Source organism: Caretta caretta, chromosome 4 (assembly GCF_965140235.1).
Source record: "Caretta caretta isolate rCarCar2 chromosome 4, rCarCar1.hap1, whole genome shotgun sequence".
NCBI classification, from domain to species: domain Eukaryota; kingdom Metazoa; phylum Chordata; order Testudines; family Cheloniidae; genus Caretta; species Caretta caretta.
In genome coordinates this window covers 138,175,631-138,197,894 of record NC_134209.1, presented here as the reverse complement: position 1 = coordinate 138,197,894, position 22,264 = coordinate 138,175,631, and the positions used below count along the sequence as shown (strand labels likewise).

At 39.4% G+C, this 22,264-nt stretch overlaps 1 protein-coding gene across 18 annotated transcripts in view; it reads right to left on the bottom strand.

Moving 5' to 3' along the window:
• Window positions 1-22,264, bottom strand: part of CTBP1 (C-terminal binding protein 1) — a 418,690-nt gene that overhangs the window by 42,482 nt on the left and 353,944 nt on the right. For 11 of the 18 annotated variants that reach the window (XM_075128112.1, XM_075128113.1, XM_048849141.2 and 8 more), the window contains one exon: window positions 10,687-10,841. In XM_075128112.1, coding sequence (XP_074984213.1) covers window positions 10,687-10,841 — 155 coding nt within the window. Of the gene's footprint in view, window positions 1-10,686; window positions 10,842-15,199; window positions 15,417-16,944; window positions 17,036-18,508; window positions 18,528-22,264 lie in introns of those variants that run through there. The other 7 variants (XM_048849149.2, XM_048849145.2, XM_048849144.2 and 4 more) reach the window with 3 other exon arrangements.

Here is a 22,264-nt window from a genome sequence, read left to right as displayed (position 1 = left end):
TGATCTCAAATATAGATCTCTGCAGTGTCTTTCACTGCCAATAATGCACTTGCCCAATGATATAACTTTATGCTGTAAGGATCCAAACTAATGCTCACTGACTTCTGTTGATTAGTGGCACTAACTCAGGCCCTAAAAACTGTGACACTTAATGCAAACTATATGCACATGTATACACCCCTCACAACACACATTATGTTATATATAACATTAAAAGAAAACCTGCCTTTATGCTCTCATGTTTACAATATAGTAAAGATTTAAACCTTCTGTTTCTATGGCAGCTTTTTTTTAAAAACAAAAAACCATCAAAACAGTTTGCCTAAATTAAACCACTACTTCAATCCCAGAACTACTTGACAGTACATGCAACTGCTTTATCACTGTAGTCAATCTTAGATCAGTCTCTTAGTACACTTTTCCCTTCGTACATTTTATCGTGTTTAAAATAAAGAAAAAAAAAGCCCTCAGTTTTTAAGGAAAGTTCTTTTCAGACTACATAGTTTCTATGCATGGATTCACTTGTGTTTTCTATTAATAAATCTAGAATTATTTAACATTTAAACTCAATCTATTAGAAATGCAAGCTGGATTGAAACCATCTTCACTGGAAGATTCATTATGCCATGAATGTCACTGACAGTAACATATCAACACAATGAGCATGGTCTTAAAAATATTTAAAAAAAACAAACAGAGATGCAAAAAAGAGAAATCATCATACTAATCACCAGCATTTTTGAAGCACTAGTGATCCATCGCTAGTATGGTACTGAAAGGAGCAGTGAGATGCTTGCTGATAACTAACTATATTACAGACTCCAAGCTGTCTGCAAGATTGATATACTGCTTCTTGGGCATGGCAGCACTTTAAGAGTTTTGACTTTTTACACTGGCAGCCTGCCATGATGCACAGTGTTTCACAAGATCTGCAATGTTAGCACATGTAAATGTGACTGTGGCTGGAATTTAGGGGTGACTTGCTGTTGGGATACACCACCTAACACCTTTTTGTCTAATCTGACTAGATTTACTAAACTTTTCTATAATTGTTAAAAATCTTTCATTAGGGGCCTGAGCCAAAGCCCAACTAAGTTAATTCAAAGGCTCTCATGAACTTCAGTGGGCTTTGGATCAGATCCAAGCTGAAAATTCACCCAGCAATATTGGGGAAGATCCCCAATACTGTACAGCAAAAAGGCTGACTCCAAGCCTTCCCTGTGGGTTGGAGGGTGGTTTCCAACACTCTAAGCTATTTTCTCACCCTTAAGGTGCCAAAAGGCTCATTTCCCCTTGAGGGACTAACACAAAACTTTTAAACATGTCATGTTTCAAAATAAATCCACTCTTCCTTCTCCATTTTTAAAAATCATTATGCTTTCCTTGTTTGCTAATTTCTAAAGTATTTATGGCTCAAAGAAGGGCCAGCTACCACTCAGCTCATATTCTTCTAGTTTCTAATCCTGCAGTAAAATTGTACTACAGTATCTGTGATATTAAAGTAAACAACAATGATGTTACAAATGCAAGATTATGGCTTCAAAAAGAAGAAGCTAGCGGTGGAGTAAAATGCTTTTATTCATACACAAATATAAGATAAAGAGCATATCAAAGAAAAATCAAGGAGCAGGTACTCAAGAAATACATTTTGAAGCACTTGGAGGAAAGGAAGGTGATTAGGAACAGTCAACATGGATTCACCAAGAGCAAGTCATGCTTGACCAACCTGATTGCCTTCTATGATGAGATAACTAATGGCTCTGTGAATGTGGGGAAAGCAGTGGCATGATATACCTTGACTTTACCAAAGCTTTTGATACAGTCTCCCAAAGTATTCTTGCCAGCAAGTTAAAGAAGTATGGATTGGATGAATGGACTATAAGGTGGACAGAAAGCTGGGTAGATTGTCATGATCAACAGCTCTATGTCTAGTTGGCAGCCGGTATCAAGTGGAGTGCCCCAGGGGTCGGTCCTAGGGCTGGTTTTGTTCAACATCTTCATTAATGATCTTGATGATGGGATGGATTTCACCCTCTGAAAGTTCATGTATGGCACCAAGGAGGGCTGGGGGGTGTGGGGGGAGAGAGACGAAGTAGATACCCTGGAGGGTAGGGATAGGGTCCAGATTTGACCTAGACAAATTGGAGGATTGGGTCAAAAGAAATCTGATGAGGTTCAACAAGGAAAAGTGAAGAGTTCTGTACTTAGGATGGAAGAATCCCATGCAGCACTACAGGCTGGGGACCGACTGGCTAAGCGGCAGTTCTGCGGAAAAGGGCCTGGGAAGTACATTGGATAAGAAGCTGGATATGAGTCAACAGTGTGCCCTTGTTGCCAAGAAGGCTAACTGCATATCTGGGCTGCATTAGTAGGAGCATTGCCAGCAGATTGAGGGAAGTGATTATTCCCCTCTATTCAGCACTGGTGAGGTCACACCTAGAGTTCTGCATCCAGTTTTGGGCCTTCCACTACAGAAAGGATGTGGACAAATTGGAGAGAGTCCAGCGGAGGCCAAAGAAAATGATCGGTGGGTGGGGGGTGGAGGACATGACTTATGAGGAGAGGCTGAGGGAACTGGGCTTATTTAGTCTGCAAAAGAGAAGAGTGAGGGGAGATTTGATAGCAGCCTTCAACTACCTGAAGGGGGTTCCAAAGGAGATGGAGGTCGGCTGTTCTCAGTGGTTGCAGATGACAGAAAAAGGAGCAATAGTCTCAAGCTGCAGTGGGGGAGGTCTAGGTTGGATATTAGGAAAAACTGTTTCACTAGGAGGGTGGTGAAGCACTGGAATGGGTTATCTAGGGAAGTGGTAGAATCTCCATCTTTAGAGGTTTTTAAGGCCTAGCTTGACAAAGCCCTGGCTAGGATGATTTAGTTTGCGTTGGTCCTGCTTTGAGCAGGGGATTGGACTAGATGACCTCCTGAGGTCTCCACCAACCCTAGTCTTCTATGATTCTTTGACACAGTAGAATAATATTCACATCTATTTTTTATTGTATATTTTTGAAATGTTTGCTCCACAATGAAAGCTCTCCTTTAGGATAATTTTAGCTCAACTTATAATAAGAAACCTTGTTTTTTAAAATTTCTACATTGAAAACAATCATTACATATTTCTGAGTCCTATAAAAATGGAATTCAACTGAATGTTAACCTTTTAAACTTCTTGAGCTTTTACATTAAACCAGAAATATGGAAATGTAACATTTTTTGTAAGTGACTTTATTTTGTGCTTTTGACTGGAGCAATGAGATGCAACAGTTGCTTTCCCATTGAATTCAGTAGGATTTTGATGCTTGGATTGTATGCTACGTGACATAATAAAAGTCTCCTTTCCAAGAGAGCATACAACTCTTTTTAACTTTATTGTTAATTATGTGCATACATTATAAGGAAAATCAGAGGTGATTTGGTTATTTAATTTTCAGCACAGCTGTCCACTTAGTCAAAAAATCCAATATTTAGTAGCCTATCTAGGTAGCAGGACATATGATAATGCATAGTTAAAAGAAAGTGAGGAAGTGAATGCAGTTTGAACTGAAACCTGAAGCCCAGTCCAGAATATAAACTTTGTTCTGACGATGTGATAAATCAGTCCTTACTGCTGCCCTCCCACCTTCCCTTCTGTGGCCTGAAAATTTGTGGGGATGACTTAATTTCCTTCTCTTTTTGCTTGGCCTAGATTGTTTTTCTAGTTTCATATCTTACATGCTCTGAGGGCTTCCGTTTGGCACTACAAAAAGCACTCTGAGCTGTAAACTGTAACACAGTGATTGGGAAGCCCAAAAAGAGTAAAAAGTTAAGTTCAGGGAGTTCTAGGCACCACAAAAGCACTAGGGATCTGTTTGACCCTGTAATTCTTTTAACGGGTACACAAGACACATTGTGAAAGTAGATGGTAAAAGATGACTCAGAAGTGTCATGTATGCCACAAAAGGGATATTAACGGCAAACAGAACTGAATGGGAAGGGGGATCTTGGAATTGGGAGAGAAGCGGGTTCTATAGAACAGGTTGGAAGGACGGTGCACTGCAACAATGAAGGAAGAGGATATTGCATGAGCCTGGAACATAAGAATGTGAGCAATGTAGCCTTTTGCATATGGAAGAAGAGACGGGAGACAAGGGAAGAATGCTGAATGGCTCAAATAGGAGAGAGGGAAGCTCAGAGATTCAGGTAATGTTCTGAAAGAATCTTTGGATGTTTGGATAACCAAACCCAAAGTATTTTAAGTTAACCCACCACAAATTATATTCAGTGAAATCCCCTACTCCAGGGACGGAGAAAAACTGGCAGTTTAATGGAGGAGATTGTGGTCGAATACAGGTAGAGCAGCGTTATATTTTGTACCTTTGGGAACACTTTGGGATGATTTCATGAGAGCAGAGACCACCTAAAAAGCATATTTCACTGCATAAAGAAATTAGACAGTTACTATGAATAAGAGCAATGCAAGTTGTTACAGATTTGTTTAATAAGCAATTGCTTAAAATCATTTTTACATCTGAGTGTGACTGAACTGAGTCTCCCCAACTGGATGCAAGGACTCTAAGTCCCAGTTATCACACATTCCATATTACTTGGTTTGAATAAAACACTGCCTTTGGCAAAAACATGCTGCTTAACTCCACACAGTCATTGTTTAGACAAGACTTTGTTCTCTATACTGGTAAGAAAACTCAACATTTACAATAACACGCAACTCAGAAATCAATGTTTAAACATGCTGACTGCCTGTCTTCCCAGCAGTAGTGATCCATGATGGTTAGTGAACATGGGGTAAAAATCTGAAACAGAAAATTCCGGTGTGCTGTTCTGTCATATATATTAACAATCTCTGAACAAATGTAAAGAGTTTTCTAACCGCACATTGCAGTTGATGCTTTAAAAAAAGCCTTGGGACATGATCAGTAAATATGGAATATTTTCCAGGAGGTGTGAAGCCCCCACTACTTCACTATCCTACCGGTCCTCTCAGGCCTGCCAACAGCAATTGCAGGCCCCAGGGACAGGGCCATCCCTAAGGGGGTGCGAGGCCCAGGGCGGAAGCGACGTATCCTTGGGGCCCAGAGAGGTCACCCTGATTCGCCTTACCCTAGGGACGGCTCTGCCCAGGGCAGAACAATCTATGGGCCCCCTAGAAAGGTCCGCCTGACATTTGGGCGGTTCTGCGCCTGTGCTGGCTGGTGCCCAGGGAGCTGCTGCTGGCTGCACTGCTGGGTGCACTCTTCGGGCACAGCCAGGGCTTCTACATGCCTGCCCAGCTGCTTTCGCTGCTGCCAGTACCGCCCCGCACGCACTTAGCAGTCTTGCAGCCTGCCTGGGCAATTTAAAAGGGCCAGGACTCCCAGCCGCTGCTGCTGCTGCCGCCGCAGTACCAGCAGCCAGGAGCCCTGGGCCTTTTTAAATCACCCGGGTCTGTGGGCAGTTGCCCCATTTGTTCCCGTCCCGTCCCATCGGCAGCCCTGTGTCCTCCAAAGTAGCAACCTTGGGGGTTTGTGGCCCAGCATTTTGAACATGAGATGAAGTATCAGGAATGCAGAGTTCTAATACCAGAGTTCTAATACCAATTATTGCGGTCTTGAACAAGGCACTTAAATTCTGTACTTTAGCTTTGTTATCTGTAAAATGGGAATGAAAATTCGTAGATTATGTAAAGTGATCTGCTCAAGAGAAGAACTACAGAAGAATTATTTTCAATCATTACAGTTGAAAACTACTAGATTTGAAACTTTTTTCTGGTTTGAGAGGTTTTTCCTATATTAGTGTATGGGGAACAACAGGAAAATGGGTAAAGACTGGTAATGTTTACCCACTGTTTATTATTAACATCCCAAATACTGGCTCTCCTCCAATTCTGTTGCTCCTCCCTCACTATCTGCTCTAAAATCTTCCCCTCATATATTACACCTCTAATCTTCACCCTGCTCTCATAGCAGACCTTTGTGTCTTTCAAAAAACCAAGAAATATATGAAACAGAAATTCTGTTTTTATTGAGAGAAATGCTTTTTTGAGATCAGTAATTTACTCCCTTTTCCTTAGGTTTCTATCATCTCTCCCTCTTTCTTCCTTTCCTCCATACCCTGAAATGGTCTGATGTAAATACTTGTTTAGCATCAGGGTATGGTAGACGACAGATGTGAAAAAACACATATTTTGAATAACAGAATAATTTAGTGGTGCAGAGTGACAGTTGTTAGTATGCCCAGAAATCTGAATTTAAAGCGTGAAACAATTATTGAACTGTTCAGCAAATCACCTGGTAATTTTCTTTATTTTAAGCCTTTGTTTTTTTAAAATGGAAATACTGAAATACTGTGTTACATTAAGATATAAACTTCATATGTAACATTAACTCCATCCTAATATTGTGTTGTGTGTGAATTTAGTTTTTAAACATTTTGAGAAATATTTTTTGCTTGTAAAGCATCACAGCACATTATTAAATAATAATAGTAATAATATGGATACTGTTAGAGTATGACCCTGAGAGGTGTTGAGCTCCCTCCTGTCCCACTGAAGACAATGGAAATAAAGGATGGTCAGCACCACACAGTACTGGGCTCTTAATAAGTGATAGAGTTAATTTCAGTGTTCCTGTAGGCAGCAACAAATTGGGATTTGTTACATAAATTCATTCTGTGATCCTGAATACTAGAAAACTCAAAATGTGACCTTTCCATCAGAGGTCACCAAAAGGTCAACAGTCTTCATCAGATTTCAGTCATTGGAGTGCCCTTTTCAAGCTATATTTTGAAACAAGTGCCCCTTTCAGCTACAATTTTGAACTTCTGAATGCTCATTCTGGCTGAACCATGGATTAGAACAAACACATTTGATATTTCTCTGAAACGTCATCAGTCTAACAATTTATACAAATTATATTAATTTCTTCCCTGGGGTGTTTTTGTTGGGTAGGAGACTTCCAATTTGGAGAAATTAAGGGCATTTATAGGTCAATGATTCTATTGATTGCATTTTAGTTAAGAAATCATTTGAAGGTACGAGGACTGCAGGTGCCAACATAAACAACCATGTCCAACTGAAGGGTGGACTGCTGTTATCTAGAAAAAAATGAAGTCTAAAGAATAGTTATGTTCTTTGCCCATAACATCTCCTCCTAGCTCCTTATCAATTGGATCCAGCTATTACCCCTATTAACTTCCTATGAAGATGGCTTAAGGTAGGACACAAAAATGAGGAGTTTAGAACTTTTTAAGGACAATTTAAAATAAATTTAAAGCAATATGCACTTCTTTGTGTTTTAAATATGGATGTACATAAAAATAGGAAACCCTCAAACTTGGTCAGGTTAATATATATTTTAAATTAAGAAATAAGAAATGGCCTTATGCGTGTCACAATTAATCTCTTAGATCCTTAAAAATTAAATAAAATTTAAAAATGTAAATGCATTTTAAATATTTATGATGTTGTTTTATTCTTCTGCATTTCTCTCAAATCATCCAAAGAAGTCAGAATGGTAAATCTCATATTTGTTTCTAGTAGTTTCCAGTCAATTACACTTTTAGGTTCTCATGTACTTGCACTGTGTTGAAATGTCTGAGTTGCAAACACTACATGGAAATATTTATTTGTTTCAATGGGAAGTAAAAAGAATCATGACATCATTTCTGTTTGTCTTAGGGTTTTGTAAAATGTGATTATTGTTGAAAAAAGTTTATCACAAAACCTAAATTTTGGGACATATTTAAGTTGATATTATCCCATTTCTTCCAAAACATCATTGATTCTGCATAAGGAGAGAGAGTGAGTGTACACTAAGGGCCTAATCCAATGACCACTCAAGTAAATAGAAAAACTCCCGTTGACTTTAATGGGCATTGGTCAGGACTAAAAATTCATCAGCTCGGACCCTTGACTTATAATTTATAATCTTTTATTAAAAGATAACTCCCCTCCAGAAGTATACTATTTTTTTTTAAAGCGGCTTCTACTCTGTGGGAAATCAACTGCATATTGAAGAAAGGACATTCAGAAAAATGAAATGGGGTCTCCTTTTTAGAATGAGGAATTTATTTCTCTTTCTTCACTACATATTAAGATTCCTTTATATCTCAAAATAAATAAAACTCAAAAATCAATGGGAACTGAGTCAGAGGAACTAAGACAACACTGATAGTGCAGGAAAACAATATTTAAGATAATTCTTGATAATGATTCTGACAACAGTGGACTACGGTACAATGACTTTTAAAAGCAAGACAGGAAGTCCAAGAATCCACAACAGAGAGGAAGTATTTATAGAACTTGAGGAGTATGTAGCCATTCCTCTGTTGAACATTTCCATAAGGAAAAAAAGAACATTTCCCATAAACATGATAAGAATGAGGACTACAAGTCTGTACTGTTGATAAGACATAAAAAATCCTTTAGACTTCTCTTTATATAGTTACAAAACAGCTAGTCCACTATGTTTAAGGATATCATCAAGCTTTCCTTTATAAATTCTAATTTTCAAGAGAGTTTAAAACAACAAAAATCATTTTTTGAATAGAAATCTGATTGCCAAAGAAATAATGAACACAACAGTTGGTTGATTTGATTATACCAGAAAGGCACTGCATAAAATAGAAGTCATTCACTTAATAACTGAAAGGAAACTATTATTGTTTGTACTTTCAAGAGCTGTCTTTAATATATAGCCATCTGAGGGAGGATTAGGTCTTTCCGACATAAAAACGCTTGCCTTTTAAAGGTTTATCAGTGCTATATTTTGTAAGAATGTGGAGCAAATAAAGTTAATAGTTCAGTTATGGTTTCAGTTTCTATCTAACATTTGAAAAAAGAGCCATGAACTGTCACATGCCTAAATATTACAATAATTGGACAGGGACAAGACCAATAATATATTTGCAGAGGCACAAGAACATTAGCTCAATTCAATACACAGACTAAATCCCTAACACTTGGGACATATTCAGCTCTGTATTCACATAGCTCCATCTGCATCAGGAAGCTCACTGCAGCAGACATAGAAACACTTGTTTACCTGCACCTACCTGGCCTGTCCATCAAGTTAGCATGTGAGCCTGCACTAGCCTGCCATTATACCTCCTTCTGATCTTCTGGGAGCAAGGAGGGAAGACATCCTTGTGGGGTGAATCCCCGTTTCCCCATCTAGTTCTCCTCTGCTACCATGCTCATTGTACATGGTACCGATTTTTGGTAGCTGGAAGATAAGGTTTCCTTAGTTCCCAAGTTGGCAATATGGGTCATATGAGGCCCTGGTCTGTTAGTGAGGAGCAAGAGCAGCAGGGTTTTCCCCATCCTATTGCTCCTGAAATATGGGAGTGAGGTGTTCTCCTCCCCTAGAAAATGCAAGGGAGCTTGGGTGGGGAGCAGACCTTACCATGACACCAGTCCCCCAACAGGGAATACAGGCATACAAGCCAGCTGACAGCCCTAGACAACTGTCTCTTAACAAACCTGGAAGGCCTCCCCTCCCCAGGCTGTTTCACAGGTTCTTGAACTTTTGGGGGAGTCCAGTGAAGTGGCTGATCGGAATGCCTGAATCGGAATAGCAGCTTATTCACCCAACCCCAATACTAATGAACCTTTTGCTAAAATTTGTTTCAGCAATTATTTACTGCAGTTTAAGTTCTCAGTGCATGAGGCACCCACTCAAAGCTTGAGGGACCTGTGGCTGAGAGGGCAATCTTTCTTGCTTTGTAAGTTCTCAGTTTATATGCTATCATACTAATATTTACAATATACATACTGTTTCTCAGCTACTGTAATTCTCTCTATGAATGAAATTCTACTATACCTCTACCCAGATATAACGCGGTCCTCAGGAGCCAAAAAATCTTACTGTGTTATAGGTGAAACCGTGTTATATCGGGGTAGAGGGATTAGAGTATACAAAGAAATAATGTGCTTCGAAATTTTACGAGGAAAGATATTTTTATTCCTTTAGGATAAAATGTTTGTAAACTTGCAAACTAAATCATTTTTGTTAGTAGGGGCAGAGGGTCTCAGGCGGGGGCACGGGAGGGGGGCAGGAGCTGCGCGAAGCAGCGGCTGCAGCAAAACCGCCCAGCCCGGTGGAGGGGCCAGGGAGCGGGAAGCGCGGAGCTGGGGCCGGGGCTGCAGCACGGACCTGCTCCCTCCGGTCACAGGCACCCAGGCTGGGGCATGAACTCCCAGCCATGAGCCCCCCCGCCACACTGCCCCTGCATGTCTGAATCGACCCCTGTTCCCCTTCCCCCCGTGGCCCCATTATCCAACCCCTCTGCCCCGGCCCGGCACCCTTACTTAACACGCTGCTCAGAGCAGCGTGTGGGAGCCAGACACGCTGAGGCACTGATCCACCGGAGTGCGCAGCCCCACCCCCCAGAGCACTGCTTTACCGCATTATATCCGAATTCACATTATATCAGATCACATTTTATTGGGGTAGAGGTGTATATGTAGTGGATGAACACAAGGCCAATGTCCCATCTAAGGCAAGGTGCCCAGGGCTATATTTCATTGTGTTTGAATAAAGGTATTATTCTCTGTTTCCCCCTCTATATGAAGTTTGCCTAATTCCTGACCAATTTGGGTATCTTTTCAACTGTTAACCAAAATACTGTCACTTACATAATAATGTACATGTTCTCTTGTAACTGTAAAAATGCTTATATTATACTTGCCAACCAGGAGTGTGATTGAAATGTTTTACCTTTTCATGAATTTCTTGTGTGGACTGAGCATCACAAAATGCCACCGTGGCTACATCCTTCAGAATAGGCATTTCTACTGTACAATCCCTGCCATCCAGCAAAGCTACCAAAGGGCGTGGGTGCATGGGCCCATTCATGATCGGAGGTCGAATGCCTACAATGAAATAGAGAAACAGTATTATTTATAAATCGAGAACACCCATTTTTCAAAAACAAATTAAAGTTAACCTCTATATTTGTATGATAGCAAAGAAACATTTCAAGAGATAAAAGCCAGTAAATTAGGAACCGACTTGTTCTCAGCAGCAAACAATAAAAACAAGAAAATGCTGGGAAGCAGACACTTGACAGGTTTGCGTTGCTACATTCTGAAGCCATCGAGTAAAGTACTAGAGCAGCCTCAAGATCCTAGGCCCTGAACTGCAAAAGACTGAAAACAACAAGGAAATAGTACAGTCATTTGCTAAAGACAGGACCTCACTGCACTACTGAGTAGCATCTGTACAAAGCTTGGGTCAGGTGTCACTCTGACAGGATTTCACCAACTCTGAAATCTCAAAATAGCGCAACAAAAATATTCTGCAGGCAGGTGACAGTGAAATTTATAGAACAACGTAACATGCATTCAGTACACTGAGCATTCAGTTTATGATTACAGATAATGATCTGCCGAGACTGAAATCACACTGAGAAATAATTAATGCAATCCTGTGTGATTTGCTGAAGAGCCAGTGTAAAAGTTCATAATGCTGACCTAAAGAGTTCTCTTTTAAAATTTATGAATTTCGTAAAATTCTTCTTTGAGCTTTGTCAAAATTGATGCATCAGTACTTGGTTTTTTCCCTAAAAACAAAACCAATAGCAGCACTTGGGAACAACAGTATGATAACAAATAAATATACATATTGAGTGGGGGGGGAAAGAATGAGTTAAGGATGCATTATTATTTATTTTCAAGATTCCAAGATGCTAGAAATGAAAAAAATATTTAAGAAACATCATGAAAATACTTTGAGTATCTTTTTAATGGCATAGAAATTATAAGTACGCAAACCTAATTGAGGAAAGATTCCTGTAAACTTCAATAATATTAAATCATTACATTTATAGGAAAATGACTCTCTCAAAGAGACAATGAAAAATGAATACAAGAGGTAGGGAATACTGTAGTCTTTTCCACTACAGTACATACAGTTTGAACTACTGCAAGAGAAGCAGTCTTGAAATTCCTCATGTATCCATTATAATTTCTATACATGTGTTGTAGTATGAATTTTATATGCTTCGCATTTGCTAAACAATTAGTCTTAAAGCTAATGCAAGAGAGCAGGGGGGGGGATGAGGGTCTCTGCCCCCTGCACAGGTTCCTTGTTTCATGGGGCAGAGCGTGGGGGGCTGAGCAGCCTCTGTGGGACTGCTACTCAGTCTACTGTGCAGGTGGGTGGAGAACAGGGGAAGCCCTGACTATCCCGTGGAAAGTTGCCGGCCAAAAGAACTGAGTTGCTGTGGAGGGGGCTCTACCACGGGCCCATACTAATAGTGGATTACTTCCCCACTAGAGCTGAAGCGCGGGGGAGTGGGAGTGGGGGAACCATTAAACAAATGGTGACTCAAAGTCACAATTCATTCTCTGGTCTGTTCCTGGGGCAGCGCAGCTACTTGTTGCCCCTTACTCGGCAGATTGTAAATATACAGTCTAGCCCTACAGTATGATTTCATATTTAAGCCATTTACTTGCTCAAAGAGTATTTTGGTGAAAAAAAGTATTAAAGTCAGCAAAATTTAAATCCGCTTAATACTCTTTCCAATTATTCCTATATTCATGCTTTTTCAGATGGCACAAAATCCCTTGAGAGGCATCTAGAAATAACTCTTGGCTTCATTTTAAATATTACTAGATAATTTTGTCCTCTTTTCAAAAGCAAACAGCAGCAGGATCTCTCAAGCTTAAAGCAGGAGGGCAATGGACTTTACAAACCCCTTCGTATCTGGTCGCCGCCTAAATCTGTTTGGCCCCATTGCCTTCCCAACAGACTGGTCATGCCAATGGAGTGATATGATTACATGGCCGTCCAACATCTTGACAGATGAAAGAACGTGTGACAAAGTTGGTCTGATAGTGGTGCTTAGTGATGGCATGGGAAAAGAAAATGGAGTAGCAATGGCACTCTGTGGATTAGATGCTCATGAAAACCCTTCTCTCTCAAGAAAGGACCAAGCACATCAATTTTCATCATCAATTACAGTGGGTCTCCTCCTTGGTAAGACAGCAGGCTTCTATTTAGTGATATTTCTGGCACATACCACCAAGAATTTCAGTGCTCATTTCAATATACATATACTTGGATCAGCTTCAAAAATTAAGTATGATAGAAACAAAACTTAGAGCTTTTCTTTTTGGCTCTTCTTGAATCATGTATCTAGGATAGCCTAATAGTCATTTGCACCATCCACAAAGGACCATGCGTTATCCTTGACATTGGTAGTATTTTCTTATAAATACATCATACGCTAGTGCATGACACAGAACGTATAACTTAACGAATATATAACTTAACACCAGAAATTTACTTCCACTACCCTGACAACTACTGATCCTTTTCAATGGGAACTTCACTGAAAGCCCCCACTGTAAATTCACCTGGAACTTTGCCATGCTTTCAAAGTAAAGTAACTTACAGAATCCCTGCTGGTATCCTGATATGTAACCCAAAGTGCAATAAAGTACAATTACACTTTGAAAATGAACTGTAAAAATAGTAATTGTGGGATTCCAGGTTTATTGTCTTTCTTATCAACTGGTCACGTAACAAGTAAAAGATGTTTTTTCTAACCACCAGTCCAGCAAACCTAGCCTGGGTCTGAGAGACAAATTGGATTCTTTTTTGGCTCATGCCTCATCACCAGTAATAAAGATACTTGCAACCGGAACTTTGGACCAAAACTACAGATGATGAACAAGCCAATATATATAACTCAGAGGAGCCCTCAAAAGTATGTCTCTCTCACCAACAGAAGCTGGCCCAATAAAAGATATTATCCCATCCACCTTGTCTCTCTAATAGTTTTGCAACACTAACATGAAAGTAACAAAATTTATTTTTGTCAGTAGGACAGCAGATATGACTCTGAATAAACACAGAGTGCAGAATGGTTGAATAAGAAAATGCCATTTTTACAATCACTTTCCAGACAAAGCCCATCTTAAGAGTTCACAAAATACTGAACTGCTAACTCAATAGAAAACCACTTTTTAAAACAGGGATTCCTCCAAAAGGCGATCACTAAAAAAATACACAAGGCCTGGTTCTGTTTTCATTTATGTCAGTGTAACAACATGGATTGTAACTGAGTTACACCTGACAGGTTTCAGAGTGGTATTCAGTATCAGCAAAAAGAACGAGGAGTACTTGTGGCACCTTAGAGACTAACAAATTTATTTGAGCATAAGCTTTCGTAGGCTAAAGCCCACTTCATTGGAGGCATGCAGTGGAAAATACAGTAGGAAGATATGTATATACATACACATACACAGAGAACATGAAAACTTGGGTGTTGCCATACCCACTATAACGAGAGTGATCAGTTAAGGTGAGCTATTATCAGCAGGAGAAAAAAAAACCTTTTGTAGTGCGCCTCTTTAACATTGGCATAAGTGATGTATCAGACTCAGGCCCAAGATATAAAAGGAAAGGTACCAAAATTACGAAGTACACTTCTACTCTACAGAACTTCAGATTGGGTGTAGCCAGTAGTCCTCTCAGAATTTAAGCCTAACCAATGACTTTGACCATGAACACCCAGCTAATCCTTTGTTTTTCTAAGTGCTCCCTAAACTTCAGGCTAGATTTCCTGTTGCACAACTTCTCAGCATAAATACCATATAACTGAACTACAGACTAACTCAACACTTAAGTGAATTTACAGTAATTTCATCTTAATGGCAGTAACCATTTGAAGTTTACATTTGACAAACATGGTTTCACTATGAATCAGAGTCTTCTGAACAAGAAACCATTTCTTCCACCATTTGGGTGCATTCTGTCTATATCTTATCTAGAAATGTCATGGTGTGCCATGTGTCTGGTCTCTGCGGCAAGCCCTCAGAGTGGCAGGATAAAGAAATGTGTAATCAAGAGCAATATTTTCCACGCTTGTATTAAAATAAAACATGCAACCTAATGCCAAAAAAAGAATAACTTTAATGTGGATAAAATGGGATTTTTCAACCACAAATACTAACTCAGATTTAAGAGCCAATTTTGCTTGGTTGGCTTTTGCAGGTATATGGTATATCATAGAATCATAGAATATCAGGGCTGGAAGGGACCTCAGGAGGTCATCTAGTCCAACCCCCAGCTCAAAGCAGGACCAATCCCCAACTAAATCATAATATAGGTAGAAGAAGAACTTTCAAACCATCTACCCCAGATCACAGCAGCTTCACAATGTATGATCAAAAAAAAAATCTCAGTTTATCCTAACTCCAAACTTTCAGGAACCCCTACCAACCTGACATTTTTTAATCTGAGCTTGATTTCCAGGATCATGAATTCGATTTCTCAATGCTTTACAATCTTCAGTATTCTCAGGGAAAATAGCATCCTGTCACTTGATCCTCATTTCCATGTCTTTAACTTTTCTTGCAGTCTCCTGTAATCTTGAACCAAAGCTTTTAAACTTCTTATCCACTGCAACCTCTGTAGCCTGGATCGTGTTCAAATTTTTACTAAAAATTAAACACAAAAAATACATTAAAACAACATTAAGGGTCTGACTCATACGCACAAAAGCGAGGAAATTCAAAGTTGAAGCTTCTCACGGCATCCTTACTTTTCCCCCTTTCACTGCTAGTTTTCCACCACACCTGCAGTGCGCTGCCATCATCCATTAACATTCCACTGAAATCAATGGAATGTTAAGACATACATGGAACATCCAGCAGCACAGCAGGGGCACGCACTGTAAATGGACATACCTGGAATGTTCAGAGCAGCCATGTGATAAACTTTTTGCCTAGGTGTTGTAGGGTTCTGAGGACAGTTTGTGATCTCCTGTACCATACGGTGCTGGAAAAGCCAGACACATTACTGTGCATTAAAGATGGAGTGAGAAGACTTAACTCTGAATTTGCTGGTTTTGGTGGTATAAGTCAGGCCCTTAATGTTATCTAAATGTATTTAAGAAAAGAATCTTCTGCTAACAGCTCTAAATTCAACAGGCCTCATTCCAGCAATCACTGACACAAGTCTGTCTTGTCAATACATAAAATCATTAAGGCCAAAGTTTCAGCACCACTACAAGGCAATTGTGTCAACAACTGTTCATGTTTTACTGAAATAAAAGATAAATAATACGACAGTACAATACGCATACACATGCACAGTAGCTACACATGTGAAGAGTAACTATTACATATGGACACATAACAGTGCCTTTTAGAACTGAACATTAGGATGATTATTAAAAAAAACCAAAACACACATTCAAATCTAGTGTGAAACCAGTTTTCAGTTACAGAATCAGACACAGGGTGAACCTAATACACAAGCAATGTGAGTGATTGCTTGGGTCTTCACACAGACTTGGGGATTAATGCCTGATCACCCGCTCTGGCACTAAGTTTGGAGAGGAAGGCATCTCATGCCCAATTCCCCTCATTCCTCTAGTAGTTGTGCCCAACAAATCATCCATCCAGCCCTTACATGAATCCACAGCATTTATTTTTCTTATTCTCTGGTAACTTAACAAATGGATAAGCCACCTAAAATTTGTTAAACAAAAATCCCAACACACACACACACACACCCCATCGTTGCTGAACTAAGACCTTGTACACCAATTTTCAACTAGGGCTTTTTGGTGAAATAAAATGAAAGGTAGACGTAAACGCTGATGCTAAAATGAAAAATTCTCTGGGTCCTTAACAGACCACCTGTATTTTAGTCACTGATACTTTATTTTAAGCACTTTCTCAGCAACTATCACATAAAAAAAAACTGTAAGTAAAGTAGTCAGATTACACAAATAAAGGGAGATGTCTAATCAGGCTATCATTTGCAGCCATTCATTGGTGTTTAAAAACAACATAGAAGAAATAGAAGAAAAACAGCTATTAAGATTAACAATATTATTTTTACATTTGTCTGCCATTGCTTAACGTAACACTACAAGAATCATTAATTTTTGTCAAATAAAGCATCGATGTTAAAATGAAAGGGACACTGTCAGGTTTGTAGGCCTGAAATTTGACCTACCTTTCATTTTCTTATATCTGTTTGCAAAGTCCATGTAATTCTTTAAATGTGTTTTTCTTTTTTCAAAACAAATGCTTCAATTCTCTTTTTTCTGAAAAATATATCAATGCCAAAAAGCACAACACTCATGAGTAACCCTATAACAACAAACCAGAATGCAAGTGAAAAGGGGGGCGGGGAGGGCACTGGGAAGGAGTTTTTTCATTTTCAAGCGTCCGGGGGATATGATGAATAAGTATGTAAAATAATTATTTTATTATGAAAACTCCCTTGATAACGTCCTTTTAAAAGAATGTTTCCTATTACACTTGTCTTTTAAAATGGCAAAGTGGTTTTAATTTTAAAACAATAAAACACAAACTATTGAACTCCCTCCTCCCCCACATTCAATTAATGGTAGTGTGGTGTTCTTTAACTAAGACATGCTGGGCAGCCAGGTAACTCATGAGCTTGTATCTGTAACCTGTGCACGTAGTTCTCTATTCCCTTTGGTTTCATCTCACCTTTTTTTCATCTAAATTGTAAATTGTTAAGCGTAGGGAATGTCTCTCTCATTTTTTTTTTTAAACATCTAGAAGACTTTTGGGCATTATAATAATAAAACCTTGGTAACATCATTACTTTCTTTAATTAATCTAAAACAAACAAAAATACATCTTATAATATGACTACAAAGTTGTCATAAATTAGGTTTGCTAATACGCCATTAGTCTTAAAATTAGTAGAAAAATACCAAATTTTACAATACTCATTTGTGGTCTTGCAAGACTAACTTGTAGGAAAATTAGAAATTTTGGAATTTATTTTGGGGCCACATCACTATGTGTTTGTAGGACATGTTCTTACATGATCCTGTTGCGTTCCGGTAAACCAAATTCTGAGAAGAGGTAAATGGCAATGTACTTACAAATTACATATTGCCTGGCAAACTGGTCAAAGAACTGGCTATAAGAAAGAAAGAGGCAAAGTAGACTACCATGCACCATATGGATATTCAGGGATATGTAAAGTGCATGGAATTTACATACCATGAAATCATGGCCCAGTTGAAATTAATTGCAAAACTCCCATTGATTTCAGAGGGGCCAGGATTTCACGCTCAGGGGCAAGAAAGGAGATTTATCAAGGAAATTAGCAAATAGAAATACATACACTAGCTGGCAGATGAACTCTTCATTTCATTTCACTGGAAGTTCGGAGAAGTAACTGGTATATAGGGACATAAGGGTCAGATACGAAGCTTACTGAAATTGACGGAAAGAATTCCATTCACTTCAATGGGGTTTGGGTCCACCCCTAGAAATGCAGATGCAGCAAAGTACTTAAGCACTTGCTTCACTTTAACCATGTGAGTAAGTCCCCCTAAGCCAATGGGGCTACTCATATGCTTAATGTAAAACACAAGCTGAAGTGCTTTGATGGAGCAGCGCCTAGGTCAGGAGTAACAGTGATCTATGGGTATGAATGCACTCAGCTTTCTGTTTACCAAATTTGGGTAAAAATCAAGTAATTTTTTAAAAAACATAACAGACCTAAAAGGTGTGGTTTCTGGATCAGCGCTCACCTGATGATGTAGGACAAGTTTGCGTGACTGCTTTGTACATCCTCTTGTTAATTGTTTTGCCTGATACACACCCCATTCCTTCTCATTGGTATGTATATTACATTCATTTTCCACACCCAATGAATGTCACATTGGTGCAAATTACATTACTTTACCACTTACATCCAATATATGGCCAATGCCACCAAAATGTATGTCACTGCAATATTTGGCCCAGTGATTTCCACAGGATTGAGATTCACACACACCACAGCTGGATTTTGCCAGTGAGAGGAAGTTCCACCAGCACTCAGTCAGGCAGTGCTATACCAGACAGATGCAAAGGATATAATGACAGGACACTATGTGACTGACTACACGATACATTTTTCCTGTTGGACAAATCCAAACAAGACGACTCAGTGGTCCTTCTCAAATAGACAATATTTCCACACAGTTACCAGACAACAGTGGCTGCGTCACTATGGACACAAAGTCTTCAGGCAAACTTGTCACAGGGTATAAAAAAAAATAATTCCCTCAACTGCTCAACATATTTTGCAGCCCATAAGCAGAACTAATGGTTATGTAAATAGGAACAAAATAATGGCCTGACAAAATATTCTGTTCATTAAACATTTACTTCAAACAGCCACATGAAATCTGGGCTGGCACCACTTTCACATCTGTCACCAAAATTCACACATGTTAATGTCTCTGTGCTAGGTACGCTATGATGATATGCCCAATGTTAACTAGAGCTTTTCAAAACAAACCTTGAAACAATATGAATCACACCTTTGTATTGTCAAATTAATGAATGGCGATAACACAATGTGTGACCGAAGAGAATGTTTTAATTGTATATCACGATGAAATAACCCAACACACTCAGAAACAATTACATGAAAGAGACCGTATCAAAAATAGTAATAAAAGCACAGTAAACCAGCTAACTATAGTGTACGCTGAGTGCCAACATTCTGGAACCGCCATTTTGAGATGACAAGAACTTAAAAGCAGGCCTCATAAAAGCAAAACTATTTCAAGGACAGAGCTTTTCATGGACATGCAGGTTCAATGCCAATGCACAGTAAAGACTTTGTTAGGTTTTATCACTGACGTGAAAAGAGAAGGAAGGAAGAGAAGGACATTAGAGACTTTAGATATTTGTTATTTTGAGAGGTTGGATATTTGCAATAAAGGCACGAATACGGTATTCAATTCGTGAAACTGAAGCTTTCTACATTTGTGGCCATTGTCTCACTAAACTATAGATTCATAGACCGCAAGGCCAGAAGGGATCATTGTGATCACCTAATCCAGGGGTCTCAAACACGTGGCCCGCGGAGTTATTTGCTGCGGCCTGCCAAGCTCCCCGCGCCCCCCTCCTCCTGGAGTTATTTCCTGCGGCTGCCAAGCTCCCCTCACACGCCACCCCCTCTCCCCCCCCAGCACACCGTGTCCCTGCTACTCTGCCTACCTCCAGGCTCTTAGGGCTTTCCATGAGGGAGGGGGGAGCCGCGCGCCCAGGGGAGGCGGCGGAGAAGAGGTGGGGCAGGGGTGGGGATTTGGTTGGAATAGGGGCATGGAGCGGGCAGAGTTGGGGTGGGGACTTTGGGGAAGGGGTGGAGTGGGGTGGGGCCAGGCTTTTGTATCTTTATATGAAAAGGTGTCAGTGATGCGGCCCTTGGGCCAATGTACTAGTCCTCATGTGGCCCTCGTGGTGATCTGAGTTTGAGATCCCTGACCTAGTCTGACCTCCTGCATAATGCAGGCAATGGAATTTCCCCTAGAACTAGCAACATGTCTACTCTACAACTGGAGCTTTTACTTCCTTAAACCCCCAAAAAACATTCCAATCAACCTGATGGAAAAGCTAGAGACTTATGAAATCACTTTCTGCTCCAAAGTCACAACCAAGTTTCCTATGTACATTACATGGGTCCCACCTCCTTTCTCTCTTCATGCTTTGACTTAATAAACTATTAAGATCTAGAGCAGGGGTTCTCAAACTGGTGGTCGGGACCCCTCAAGGGGTCACGAGGTTATTACACGGGGGGGGGGGTCACAAGCGGTCAGCCTCCATCCCGAAGCTTTGCCTCCAGCGTTTATAATGGTATTAAATATATAAAAAAGTGTTTTTAATTTATAAGAGGGGTCATAGTCAGAGGCTTGCTATGTGAAAGGCATCACCAGTACAAAAGTTTGTGACCCACTGATCCACAGGAAGACAGAAAAACAAGTTGCCTGTTCATTTTAATAATTATTAGGGCTGTCAAGCGATTAAAAAAAATTAATTGCGAATAATCGCACTGTTAAACAATAATAGAACACCATTTATTTAAATATTTTTGTATGTTTTCTACATTTTCAAAATATATCAATTTCAATTACAACACAGAATACAAAGTGTACAGTGCTCGCTTTATATTTATTTTTTATTACAAATATTTGCACAGTAAAAAAAAAAAAGAAATAGTATTTTTCAATCCACAATGCAAATACTGTAGTGCAATCTCTTTATCATGAAAGTTGAACTTAAAAAATGTAGAATTATGTACCAAAAACTCACTACATTCAAAAATAAAACAATGTAAAATTTTACAGCCTGCAAGTCCACTCAGTCCTACTTCTTGTTCAGCCAATTGCTCAGACAAACAAGTCTGTTTACATTTGCAGGAGATAATTCTGCACACTTCTTGTTTACGTCACCTGAAAGTAAAAACAGGTGTTCTCATGGCACTTTTGTAGCTGGCGTTGTAATGTATTTACGTGCCAGAGGCGCTAACGATTCATATGTCCCTTCGTTCTTCAATCACCATGCCAGGGGACACACGTCCATGCTGATGAGGGGTTCTGCTCAATAATAATCCAAAGCAGCTTTCTTTTTTGGTGGTTTGGGTTCTGTAGTTTCCGCATCAGAGTATTGCTTTTTTAAGACTTCTGAGTGCATGCTCCACACCTCATGCCTCTCAGATTTTGGAAGGCACTTCAGATTCTTAAACCTTGGGTCGAGTGCTGTAGTTATCTTTAGAAATCTCACATTGCGTTTTCTCAAATCTGCAGTGAAAGTGTTCTTAACAACTTCTGCCGAGTCATCATCCAAGACTGCTATAACATGAAATATATGGCAGAATGCGGTCAAAACAGAGCAGGGGACGTATAATTCTCCCCAAAGGAATTCAGTCACAAATTTAATTAACGTTTGGTTTTTTTAACGAGCATCAGCATGGAAGCATGTCCTCTGGAATGGTGGCCGAAGCATGACGGGGCATACGAATGTTTAGCGTATCTGGAACTTAAACACCTTACAATGCCAGCTACAAAAGTGTCATGCAAATGCCTGTTCTCACTTTCTGGTGACATTGTAAATAAGAAGAGGGCAGCATTATCTCCTGTAAACGTAAACAAACTTGTTTGTCTTAGTGATTGGCTGAACAAGAAGCAGGTCTGAGTGGACTTGTGGGCTCTGAAGTTTTACATGGTTTTTGAGTTTTGAGTAACAAAAAAAATTCTAATTTGTAAGTTGCACTTTCATGACAAATAGATTGCATTACAGTACTTGTACAAGGTGAACTGAAAAATATTTTATAAATATTTGCACTGTAAAAATTATCAAAAATAATATACACTGATTTCAGTTACAACACAGAATACAATATATATGAAAATGTAGAAAAATATCCATAATATTTAAAAAATTTCAATTGGTGTTCTATTGTTTAATAGTGCGATTAATCACAATGCATTTTTTTAAATCATGATTAATGTTTC